Source organism: Plodia interpunctella, chromosome 18, assembly GCF_027563975.2.
Source record: "Plodia interpunctella isolate USDA-ARS_2022_Savannah chromosome 18, ilPloInte3.2, whole genome shotgun sequence".
NCBI lineage: Eukaryota > Metazoa > Arthropoda > Insecta > Lepidoptera > Pyralidae > Plodia > Plodia interpunctella.
This window is the reverse complement of record NC_071311.1, coordinates 5,493,941-5,507,387: the sequence shown is the minus strand read 5'-3', so window position 1 is coordinate 5,507,387 and position 13,447 is coordinate 5,493,941. Positions and strand designations below refer to the sequence as shown.

Here is a 13,447-nt window from a genome sequence, read left to right as displayed (position 1 = left end):
GGTAGATACCTATTATGGAACTAGTACATACTGTAAGTACCTACTAATTCCATGCTTATTACTTTACTTACTAGGTAGGTACTTACCTACCTATACCACAAATAATACGTTGAGCATGGCAAGTTTTTATTCCAAAATAATTTAACTCGAACTGGACTGCGATCCTATTGTTGTTCAATTGTCTTTACTATTTTCTGGTCCGAAGGGTTAATTAACTTTATGTTGCAATTAAAATGGTGGATTCGACGAAGAAATAAGTACTTATGATTAGTATGATAGCCAGGGTAGTCGCACGAAGGATCAATGTTGAGCGGTAATGTGGTCACGACATAAGCTTGGCGAATGGATATGCCGGTTATGCGAGTCTTTAAGGTTAAATGATCTGTGGCGGTGATGGAATAGCGGAAGAAAGTAGTCGTCGATCACAAACAGTTGCTGCACTTATCATTATTATTTGATATTGTTAGATCTGAATTCTCATACAGATTGTGATTAATAATCTAAACCTTGTTATTTAGAAGCAATATCAATCGAACCTACATCCATACTTAAATATCTACTGATACTATCCAAAACAACTGACTAAACCACATTATTTCAATTCAAGCTAGAAAACTGATTTCATCATTTCTCATTAAAAAATTGCCCTCGATCAAATCTTCGTTTACGTTCTTTGCTTTGCAATAAGATAAAAAATCTATTGACTGCCGTGCCGTCTGACATTGACAGTTGTAACAAGTTGTTTGCTTTTCCTTTCTACAACTTCGCCTATCATAACAGTACAGTCATGAACTTTTCAAACTGAGTAAATATATAAACCACCTATTATGTGTTAATTTAATTCATAATAATGTCTGTTTGTCCAAGAAAATATTTAATTAACAACCTCGTCAACAAACCAACTCCTACCGACGTCTGGTTGCAAGGTACTATAGAACAGACAGTGGGAACAGATATTTTAATAATATCAGACTCATTTGGACGCGCAAAAATTACAAAATGTGACACTGCAGATGGTATCATCGATAAAAATTCTCTGAAGAAAGGTTAGTAACTAAATTATTAAAACAATAGCAGGTTCACAAAAACAGCTCTATAAAAAATGTTAATTGTTCCAGGAGAAAAGTAAAATAATAATTTAGGTACCCTTTGTAAGTCTTAATATTGATGTTTTAGGAACATATTGCTGTATAATAGGAATAGCCGTTAAAACTAAAGGATTGCCAGAGATTCAAGCCACCAAATTCCTCGATTTAAGTTCACAGTCACATTTGAAGTCATCATGGGAGAGTGAAGTGAAAGAATGTGATTTATTACTTCAAGGGAAAATAATACCTAGTGTTTAATAAAAAGAATATTAAAAATAAAATTGTATATTCCTTCACCTATGTAAAAATATACATCAACTTAATACTAATGGAATTAAACATTCAATATAATTTGTATAAAATGTAAATTAAACAATAACATTACCCAGTGTGTGTATAGCAAATGCCCGTATAAATAAATCCATGGACATACATACACATCCATTAGTTATTCCATTCTGATCCACAGGAACTAGGATGAGATATTTTTTAATGGTTTTATATTCCATTTGGATCCGCTGACTTATTTAACACATTTTTAGGATAGTCGACAAAAGAATTGTTTGCAGGTTTTTTTCGTTTTTTTTTTGTTATTTAGAAACAGTCCTAAAATTGGTATTATGTTTGGCTGGTATTTTGTTAAGAAATAATTATTCATGAAAAAAATAAGACAAAATTATTAGAATAAAACTCTTGTCAAGTTCTGTTAATAATTGAAATAATCTGCTGAACAAAACTCATGTAGATTTGTTTCCTTGGCTGTACTTTTTATTGTTTTGGTAATAGTTACATATCATATTCATATATAATATAATAACTAGTAATGATTATATATGTCTGACCTAAATGGTAAATTTATTACTATGTATCACCAGCCAGAATTTAAAAAAAATTGGCAGTAGATTGTTTTTGTGGATCAGATGGAATAACTCGTCCATTGCACCATTTGTGACCTTAAAATCTCATAAAAATATCAGTTCTTTACAGTTTGGCTTCAGACTTGAGAAGGGGGCCCAGTTTCTGAGCCAACATGATATTGCCGGAGATCTTGAGCTTGCCCTTCATGAAGGCCACTTGTGGGTTTATGGTGCCTGATGCAATCTCGATTAAGTCTGTGTCGGACACTGTCATGGTAGTGTCAGCCTTGCCGGCCTTTGGCTCGCCTTCATATACATTGGCATTCTTCAGGTCCAAAGCTGGAAACAATTATTATGATATTAATTTCTAATTGAAATGAATCTCCAGCCTATGCTTACCTCCATGAAAAACCAGTCTGATTTCGAAGTGATAAATACAATTGTTAAATTTATTTCTTCAAATCTCATTTGTGTAATATTTTTTAAGACCACAAACTTGTTTCACAAATAAGCTTCAAGTCTCTGGTTGCTATATACAAGGTGGTTGTTAATGCTCCGACATAAATCTCACAATGTACAATTAATACATATATTACAATCAATACAATGTAAAAAAACTGCTTACTCCATTTCTTAACAGTCTTTCCATTCTCTGTGATATTGTAGAGAAACACTCCGTTGACTCCCTTCGCTTTGGCAGGATTCTTTGACACTTCCTCTGTGATCTTAGCAAAGAGACCATCACTCTTCAGGCCAGTCGACGCCGGCGCAGGCGACGCGCCACTTCCACCAATATTATTCTTGAAATCCATGTATGCGCCTTAAAATTAAAATTATAGAACGTTAACGCGTCTATGTTGAAAGAACGACTGATTGGCGCAATCAACTTTGTTTTATCGGATATTGCGGAATGCTTTATCTTATGCGTACTTCGTACATGTGGATTACGATAACGACACTAAGGTCTTTAGGGAAGATAGATGTTGTTTTTAGTAGGTATATATAATAACTGTTTTTTTTAAGATATGCGCCTTTCGTATCTATAAAAATATTATTAAAGAATTATCAATGAGAGATTTATCAAAGTTCTAAACCACCTAACGGCCTCTGACTTTACATATACGAAGTGAAGATTATAATGTGTCATTGTGAGTGGTAACTGTGAGAATGGTTTCCATCATGGCTCTAATTACACCTCAAGAAATACCTACCTATTTTATCTAGCTCCTAAATGTAATAGTGATTTAAATTCTAAAATTGACCTAAATAAGCATTAGTACATTCATACTTATAATTTACTTTTCAGTTTAGATTTTAATTAAATTTTTATCATGCAATTATATTATTTCAGGCATAACCGATAAATTTGTTCATTTAAGTTTTACTACCATTTACGTACTACTAGTACCAAAAACTGCAGAAAAATGTATGAAGTAATCTTTTATTTTTTTAATAAAAGAATCAAAAACTTTTACCTTTATAATTTTCTTTCAAAGAGGTTCTCTATTTGTCTTCACTTGTTTACGATATCTTTGCAAAAATAATAAATTCAAGTTTTTATTAGGCACGTTCGGCGAAAATAAATTGGATGAAACTCAAAAAACTCTGTAAATGTTACTAGTTGGCAATGAAAAAGCAAACTGTGGAAGTATACATCGTAAACATGAGCATAGTTTTTAAAAAACAAACGACGTTCGACGTTTAGATTTTTTCGTTGCCATAATAAAGCTGCCAGTTTTTCTGAGAGAATGTATAATACATCGAGTGGAATAATAATACATTTAAAAATTCGCCAATGAACTTAATTTATCTTAACCCATTCAGCGCGACTCTTTATATCAGTTGTTGTACCCCAGCGCGAAGTATGAGCAACACCTAATTGCAACACTTTACAAGCAGCAGTTTTTGATCGGATATATAAGTATCTTCTTCAACTAGCCAACGTTAAAAGGCTTGTTATGGCAATAAAAATTGATTATATATTTCCCCCATTCGCTAAGAATCTCATAAAAATACAGTAAAAGTGGCCAGCGTCATTTGTTAGTTATATTTGTTAGTATATGTAAAAAATACAATAATATTTCTAGAAACGGTTTATATCCCGTTGTATAATCATAGCCGAATCTTCAAAATTTAAAGGGTAATTTTTACACGAACCCTGGGCTTCGGGTGTTATAAACCAGAACATCATTGTAATATTACCATGTTTTGAGCAAATAAAGTTATGATTATGATTACGAAAATAACCGGAAACACGCCAGGATAAGAAAGAGAGAGAGAGAGAGAGAGTAGAAATCTAGTAAATTACCGGCAATGACAATGTTGCCAGTCTCCTTGACCCTGGTTTGGAAGTGCGCCCGAGAGCCCTCAGCCCACATCTCCGTGACGAGCGTCTGCCCCGGCTCCACGGGCTTGGCGAAGCGGGCCTTCAGCGCCTTCACGCTCAGGGGGTCGTTGTTACCGTATCTACAATATGCAGTGTTAAGTTACCCAGCGTAGAACTATGTAACGGTGATAGAGGCGAATTTGCAATGATTTATTATATACTGAAATGTCAGAAGTTTCTAGCTTTTGAGAAATTACAATACAATATAAAATATATAGTCAAAGTGTCTGCGAAAGACAACTTTCTGAAGAAACGATTTGATTTGATTGTATTTACTACTTGGCTTTACTTACTTGGCGAGTACATGTCTGGCGGCGAACCCGAGTGAACTGAGTCCATGCAAGATGGGCTGCTTGTACCCACTGATTTGAGCCACGTTTGGATCGATGTGTAACGGGTTCAGATCCCCGGACAACCTGGATATAGTATTATTTATAGAAAATTATTTAAAAAATATTTGCTTTATTTGGCACCCAGCCTCGCAGAGCGTCGGAGCCACAGATTTAGATTATGTCGAGCCCAGGATCCTTCATTTTCCTAAATTTCCCTAGTTTTCAGACCATTGTCACGCAAATCATTCTTCAAACTCAAAAAACCACAAATTTTCATGCGGAAACCACAAATGTCCGCGGTGGTGGTATATACATATATATTCCTTATATTGGTATATATTGTTTTTTGTTCTCGCTAGTGTGGAATAAGAAAATGTTTAATCAAAACTATCGAACCTGTAAAGTGCCGCTTGGTCTTTAGACGTTTGCTGCTCGACGACAGCGTCGGGCGACCGTTTGGGGACAGCTTGGACGTCCACCGCCTTGCCGGAGCCCCTCGGGCCGCCGAACCCGCCCTGGCCCACCACGAATATGTGCTGCTGAGTACGGAAAATCAACCTCTTGTCTTGGTAGATTTCGCCTAGCAAAATAATTTAAAATTTTCATTTAGTTTCAATATAAAACGTACAAATGGAAAACTGAGTCCAAGGGTACTTACTACATATATTATTTAGTTTAGTTTCCTAATAATCATCGTCGTCAAAAATGAAAGATCTATAGAAATGTCTATATAAATAATTCTTTAGAATAAGTTTAGTAATTTTCATTGAACCAAACAACCAAACTATGGAATCTCTAGATATGTTCGATCAGACATCGATCTAGATTGTTCAGGAATTAGTAGCCCAATTGTGAAAAATGGTCGATTTGGAATGTCCGAGACAATAACCTAATCTTGGAAGCCAATTAGATAGTTAAACAATCCTGGACAAAAGAGGGAAATACATCATACCTTCCGTAATAATCATTATCATATCAACTATCTCTGTTTGTGGGGGAATTACTAGTAAACGTGACATCAAAAAAAAAACTGAATACGTTATCATATATGTTACAGTAGAAAGTATTCAACAATAAATACATAATGTGTGGTGTAACCATAATCAAAGATAATATTGGTTGCTCCATGAGTACACAAGTTAATTTTGTACTTTGCTTTATCATTTGTACTATGGAGCTTTATCTACAAATATTAAAGCAAGTGCAATGTACAGGAAATAAACAGTAAAATTTAAAAATTGGTTATTTTGATATTCCTTTTACGTTATTATAATTCACTATGAATATTTAAAAAACAAAATAAAGAGGAAAAAAAACTTTTTCTCAAACAACACTTTTATATATACGAAAAAATCTGTTAGCTAATGCTGAAAAACTGCTGGACCGATTCTGATAACTTTTGACATGGATATAGTTTAAAATAAAAAACCAAACAAAATTTGTGTAAAATAAACCCTTCAATAGCGCGAGGATCGAATGCCAGAACTCTTAAAACAAACTCACTGTTGACAATGGCGATTGCGCTGGAGCCCTTGTCCAAGATATCAACAACATATGTCCTAGTCTCGAAGACCCCTTCTGTTCCGGGAAAGCCTTCCACGAACTCTATGTATTGCTCGCCATGAAGAATCTGTTATAAGAAACATGTAGTTGGATAGCATTATCAAAATCCTGTACATTTTCCTTTACAAAATAGACCCCACTCGGCTCTCTTTGCAGCATAGGCTCCCCAACGAGAAACGTTAATTTTGCATCTTTTCATATGTCTCAACGTTAGGAAAGTCATGTCATGACATGGTTATTCTGCTAACGGCAAGCCGTTATCGCGTATCAATAGAAGTTCTGGCAGTAGTTTGTAGCTTGTCAGAAATAACTATTTAATAATTGACGTGAAAAAGTGCCTGTAAAGGTCCAATTTCTGAATAAATGATTTGATTTGTCCGTAAGCGCTACTATTAAAAGAATAAGATAAGATAGAAGAATGGACACAATGGACTCACGTATGGCTTTTGTTATACATATCACACATGCTTAATAAATAATTTTGAAAATAATGAGATGAAAAAAATTTTGTGGTAATTGATCTGCGCTGTGTATTGCGCACTCACGTTGGAAAAGTCAGCGTGTTTCCCGGGCGGCATGGCCTTGGGCACGACGGGCGCCTCCATGCACATGCCCGCCAGTACGAAGAACGTGGGCAGCGCCGCGAACTGATCGTGGCTCTCGTACAGGAACTTCAGGTCGCCAGGATTCGCCACTGAAGCACCCACTTGGAAAAACAACAGCCTTTTTACGCCGGCTGCTTCCATACCGGCGAACTCAAATGCCGACACGAATTAACATACATTCATTTATTATTTGACAAGTGATACAATAACTATTTCTGTATCGACGAGTGCTTGCAGCCTGCGAAAAAATATTCCAACCTAAATGCTATTATTTCCACTAAAAATTGTTACGATATTTGTTAGTCGCGCGTTTTCCGAATCAGTTATAAGTACATATCCTAATCTAGTAATTTCCCAAAATTGCCTTGAAAAATTTCATCTTAAGCTATGTATGATAAATTTTGTACTTATGGATAATGTGTGTGTTTGTGCCATAAGGAATTATCTGTACTCCTAAATTTAATTACGCGATGGCGTCGATTTAGTCGGGCCGCAGTCAAAGTATTATATAATCTGTGGGATTAAATAATAAATAAATATAAATAAATATATTAGGACAAATCACACAGATTGAGCTAGCCCCAAAGTAAGTTCGAGACTTGTGTTATGGGATACTAACTCAACGATACTATATTTTATAACAAATACATATATAGATAAACATCCAAGACCCGGGCCAATCAGAAAAAGATCATTTTCCATCATGACCCGACCGGGGATCGAACCCGGGACCTCTCGGTCCAGTGGCAAGCACTTTACCACTGCGCCACCGAGGTCATCAAAATTACTTAGCAACAATGGTAGGTTGATGTGTTACCTCCCAAGGCGTACAAAGCGAGATCCTTCGCATTGTAGCTGTAACTGCTCCAGTAGGACTCGCGTCCGATGGCAGCGTCTTGTTTGCTACGCTCGTCGAACTCCTGAACAGATTTCATAAATTGCATATTTAAACATTATTATAGAATCTGGCTTTGACATAGACCTAAAATTACTTATGTCTGTAATGTATCTTTTACATAGTTTTTGGTCTATTGCGAGTGGTAAAAGAAAAAAGATTTGAAACGAGCGCTCTCTGCCTTGCTTTGAGGCTGGTGTACTGATACAAGCTCTGCTTAGTTCAGACACCACAATCTTAAAATAACTTTTGTACCTTGCAGCTACTTTAAGTCAATATTATGTTTAGATTGAATTGAATTTGCTATAAAATAAACTATTTCACTACAAGTCTGATATTTTCTATGTAATAGTAAAGTTTAATTAATATTTCTAATATTGGACGAATTTCCATAAAATTTTCTACTAGGGTAGGATATATCTTAGAATAGCACATAGCTATATATATGGATATATAGATATGTCATACGTATAACATACAATACTTTTTGTTCTACTCTACTATTAAGTTGTAGAAAACAAATCTGTGTTATTGGCTGGCAACAATGGTTGTTTATCAACCAATCTTGACGTTTCCATTTGGTATTCCATTGGGACTCGTTAAAAATCTATTTTCTTTATGACAGACTGCCACTACTTGCAAATGGGACAATTAATTGTAATAACAGGTACCTGCAGCTTCTCAACCAGGTCGACAGTGACTTCAGCGATCCTGTCGATGTGTTTGCCGTTCCTCATGTCGACAACCTTAGGCCAAAACTCTCGCACTGACTCGATAGTCACTGGGTCTGACGGCTTGTGCCTAGAGAAAGGACAAAATAATATAATATAATATGTTTTAAAACAAAGAACTATTACTACTGGAGTGTGTACATAACAATAGGTGAAGTCTTAGTACACTGAACACAATGCAAAGCATTTGTTTTCAGCGTTCACCTTCTGCGGCATCACAGACACATCAGCATAACAAATCTAAAAAGTGATTCTCAAACTATTATCTTATTCCATAAGGATTGATTGGGGTACCTTTGCCAATAAGTTCCTAACAGATATATGCATAGGTTTATGTACACATAATATTATACTAAACAATCCATACTAATATTACAAAGAGAAAGGATTTGTATTTTAGTTTTCTTTTTGCTTGTAATTAATAAACTCAAATTAGGAGACATTTTGAAGAAGCCAGGAGCAACATAGGCTGCTTTTTATTATGATTTTATCGGAGCGAAGCCGGGATAGGTCGCTTGTATACGATAAAAACAGAACATATATAAAAAATCATTCCCATTAAACCAGGGAGAGTAGAGTTTGTTTTAAAATCCTGTTTAAAAAAACAATTTTGCAGGCGGATTAGCTCAGTTAAGATGCATATAGCATTATCACGGCTATAAAATATAAAACCTTGAAAAATAATATTATATAAATTTTCCAACCCATTAAGTAACAATGACACAGAGGATTTGTTAACTCTTTGAAACTAAAATCCTCGATTTCGTTTCAAACATTACCTCCATTCTGAAACTTGTCTTGCACTTGTCACCAAATGAACATTTAAAGGTCAAAGCAATGTATCTCTCCCATAAGAGCGTATATCGGTTTACATCCTCGGCTGAGACGACACAAAGGATTTGTTTGAAAAAAATGTTGAAAATTCATTTTTTGTTTTACATATAGGAGTGGCCCTACTTTAGCCACCACACAAAATGTATGATGTATGTTTAAATATGGGTCTTACTTGAGTGGAGTGCCATTCGAACGGATGAAGTGTGTCTTGCTAGCGTATCCGAGTGTCGAGTCAATAACTTCGCCAGAAGCTTCGAACGACTCATGCACCATGTATGCCTATAGGAAAAGTCACATATTTAAATAAAAAATATATACTAGTTGCCATTTCTATGGCATTGGTACCTATGTTTTGTTTATTCGACTTCAAAGACCAAATGAAATGGAGAAGAGATTTGAAAGAGCAAGATTGTCGACCCTATTTATTAACCCAAGCCACCTTCATTAAAAATAAATATATTTTTAATATTTTGATGTAAATAAATATATTTTGATGTATCATCATAATCAACTACAGCTACTCTGCAACAGTTGTCTATATAGAGTAAAAAACGAATTTTTGACGAAGTATATTTTGACGAAGTATATAATTACTGCAATACCCAAATAATGAGCAAGATTCGTTTTATTATTAAACAACCTCTGTTGACAGCGACGCGGACATAGTGCCTTCATTTATTTTCTACTCTTTGTAGAATGACCAGCTGGGCCAGCGTTCATAAAGTACTCACAACAACAGGAGCTATGAGCTCGGGCTTCATAGCCTCAAACATGTCCGGCGGCAAAATGTCCTCAGTGAGGCGCGAGGCGGCCGTCGGCACGATCGTGTTCACTTTGATGTTGTATTTAGCGCCCTCAATCGACAGCGTGTTGGCTAGACCCACCAAACCCAGTTTCGCGGCACTGCAACAAATCTTAGATTGTTATACTACTATATACTATTCGCAACTGGCATCTGTGTGTTTCTATTAACAAATGTTTAGTTTCATTGCTTACCAAGTGACCAGCTAAGCAAAGATAAAGTGCATTAGAGCTCAACTATTTGAAATACTGAAAATATCCTTGCCTATCTTAAATAAATTGCGATACTTATTTCGATTTCCATTCAAAATAAGTATCGCAAAGTGTCGGAGCAGAACTACTTCCCAACTCGTCTGGCTCAACCCAGCGTATCGTGACAATCATAAAAATGCTGCTATAGGGTTATATATAAGGATGATGTAAAATAAGTCTAAACACTCAGTTACCTGTAGTTAACCTGTCCAAAGTTGCCAAAAATACCAGCATTGCTGGACGTCATGATGACACGGCCATACTTCTGTTTCTTGAACGTCTCCCACGCTGCTTGGGTGGTTTTGAACGCGCCTTTGAGATGGACGGCTTGGATAAGATCCCAGTCCTAAAGAAAACGACCAGTATGTACAGGTAATAACACATCAGGCTATCCAAAATCATTGCAAATTCACCACCATTGATGTTGCACAGAGATAATAGCTACATAATCATGTTTATTTTCCTATTTTTAATATGACATTTTGTGTTATTATTGTAATACCAGTGGAACTTTCTTGGCGAGAGATTATAAACTATACACTTACGTACACATAGTGTTTTTATAACATTTGTATCTCAATGTAATTTCGTGACTACACATACTAAAATATTTATTAGTAATTAAAGAATTATTACTCATAAATAAATTACTTTTAATGACAAGTTGAATAGTTCAATAGTGCATGTATAATAAATGCATATTATTACACATAGTTATTATCTATATACTGAAATTCCTAAATAACATATACCTGATCAGACATTTTTTGGAAGCTCTTGTCACGTAGAATGCCTGCATTGTTGATAAGAATGTCGATTCGGCCGAAATTATCGAGAGCTGTTTTTATAATCTTCTCGCCTTCAACTACTGAGTTGTAATCGGCTACAGCAACACCACCTAGAAAAAAAATTAAAGCCTTCTATACATATATTTAATTTCATAAATAAATAAAAATTAACTTGCTGCTCTACTAACAAAGAAGTTCCATAGAATGTACCAGGACATACATTCTATGCAGATTGTAACAATCAAGTGTTATTTACCTCTTAAGGGATAGGCTAGGAACCCGTCACTTCAATACATATTATATAATACATATTATAAATATTTGTTGTAAGTCTTATCAGTGTCAATTATTCCATCAATACACATAAATTAAAACTAGATTCCATTTAGGAGTATTTAGGACTCTATCAATTGCTTATGATGTGTTCCCACTCGTTCTATTGAGCAGCATTAGCTTAATATAGCTTAAATAGAAAAACTAGTAAGAACAACCCAGATGTAAATATATCTGTATCTATATAAAAACTTAAGTGCAAAATTGACCTCATATAAACAACAGAACTATAAGGATGCTTATCTATTTAGAGTTTGTTATTTATCAGTGCATTAATGTGACGCAAACACAGACCATGCAAAGAAACAACTATTATTAGCAAATAAACAACTATTATTGTATGATTACCAGGTTTTGTCTATCAGTGTTATGTCTATTATATTTGTTTACTACCAACCTTTGCAGTTAGAAGTGAATATCAATACTTTTCACTTGGAATTGATAGGACATAGTTTAAAGATAAATGATTCAAAAGGAAAGTTTCTCTAAATATTCTCAGTTGAATTTTTAGTTTTCACACCAAAATCCCAGGGTCTACTCGACATAATAAAATTTAAAAAAAAATCCTATTGATCCTATTGGTAAACAACAATCTGACATTTTTTTTTACTCCAAATTTATTTTTATATATAGACTTGAATTCAATATCAAAGTTAATCTCAATACAAAAATATCTTGCAAAACATTTACTCAGTCAGTATACAGGTGATCAGTCTTTAAGATAAGAAAGATAAATGTATTTAATCATAACAGCTGGGGGGATATAACATTCTAATGTAATAAAACCAATAAAGAAATTCTAGTTAACTCACAGTTAACTAGAACTTCTTAAGTATGACAATAATTTATGTATATTTTTATTGTCAGATATCTATATGCAGCTAATAATAAATGTCAAAAAGTTTAATTGCCAGACAATATAAAAACATAATTCATTCAGACATAGGTATACAAGTTGCAATAATATTAAAAGTTAAATTATAAAACTTGTATAGGTAAAACTACAACTTCATTATATGGCATGACAATATAAAATATGATAATTAATTCAAAAGCATTTGCAATATCAAAGAACTTTTATACAATTGTTAAACATAGTTTAATAAGATTTAAATTACAAATCCACAGAGGAAAGCAAAGGTTAAAGATCATGTAGGTATTACCTCAAGACATGCAAATCAAAAATGTGATAAGTAGAACAATTTTTAAAGTACCTACAGTATGTGTACTAATAATATTTAGAGCTGGAAATTATACTTGTTTACCCTAATTAGGTCTACAGTAATGCAATACTAACCTTTGTCTTTAATTTCTTTTACTACAGCGTCAGCGAAGTTAGACTTGCCGGCACCATCTCTCGCGCCCCCCAAATCGTTGACCACGACCTTAGCACCTCTTGAACCCAGTAGTAAAGCGTAGGCCTTGCCCAGGCCGCCACCGGCACCAGTTACTACGGCTACACGACCGTCAAAACGCAGCTGATCCATTCTAGCCGGCAGACAACACCAAAGTGAGATATAAATTTCAAACAGCACACAACTACCAACTTATACGCATATAAGAGACAAAGTCCAACAGTGAATATAACTAATTTTAGTACACAATGACCGATGTTTTCTACTCATTTAGCGATAAGATTTCAATTGAAAGTACTAAATGTGTAGATTATTATTTACCTGTTATGTATAGGGTGATTACAATATTTACTAAAAATTCACAAAATATAAAATCTTTCGAGAGATTATTTGATTTGGTATGGATGTAAACTAGACAACTGAACTATCATCCAACACCAACAACTGTCAATGTCAATCAATGATCATAAACTAGATAAATTATTTTAAAAATCAATTATAAAGGATCTCTCAAAGGAGAATCACCAATCAAGGCAGGACTGGTGGAGTACCTAGGTATCTACTATTTCCATGGGCAAGAACCATTCGATTCGACTCATTCGACGAGTACTTTTTTCTGAGGTGTGG

General features: G+C 34.6%; 1 protein-coding gene across 1 annotated transcript; it reads right to left on the bottom strand.

Moving 5' to 3' along the window:
• Positions 1-1,357: 1,357 nt before the first annotated feature.
• Positions 1,358-13,407, bottom strand: LOC128677945 (peroxisomal multifunctional enzyme type 2-like). The gene is made up of 15 exons (XM_053759121.1): positions 13,142-13,407; positions 12,763-12,953; positions 11,097-11,242; positions 10,539-10,690; positions 10,023-10,194; positions 9,464-9,570; positions 8,398-8,527; positions 7,649-7,751; positions 6,772-6,932; positions 6,167-6,293; positions 5,060-5,243; positions 4,625-4,747; positions 4,254-4,411; positions 2,571-2,765; positions 1,358-2,284 (listed from the first exon to the last, which is right to left on the bottom strand). The coding sequence occupies exons 2-15, from the start codon at positions 12,950-12,952 to the stop codon at positions 2,070-2,072; spliced, it is 2,163 nt and encodes a 720-aa protein (XP_053615096.1). The 5' UTR covers position 12,953; positions 13,142-13,407; the 3' UTR covers positions 1,358-2,069.
• Between the last annotated feature and the right edge of the window lie 40 nt (positions 13,408-13,447).

Excerpts from the sequence above, each read along its gene's own strand:
- LOC128677945 (XM_053759121.1), bottom strand. The coding sequence starts at position 12,952 with ATGGATCAGCTGCGTTTTGACGGTCGTGTAGCCGTAGTAACTGGTGCC. Across the intron at positions 6,933-7,648 it reads CGCTTTGTACGCCTTGGGAG|TGGGTGCTTCAGTGGCGAAT; the intron begins GTAACACATCAA and ends TGTTTTTCCAAG. Across the intron at positions 2,766-4,253 it reads TGGCAACATTGTCATTGCCG|GCGCATACATGGATTTCAAG; the intron begins GTAATTTACTAG and ends TTTAATTTTAAG.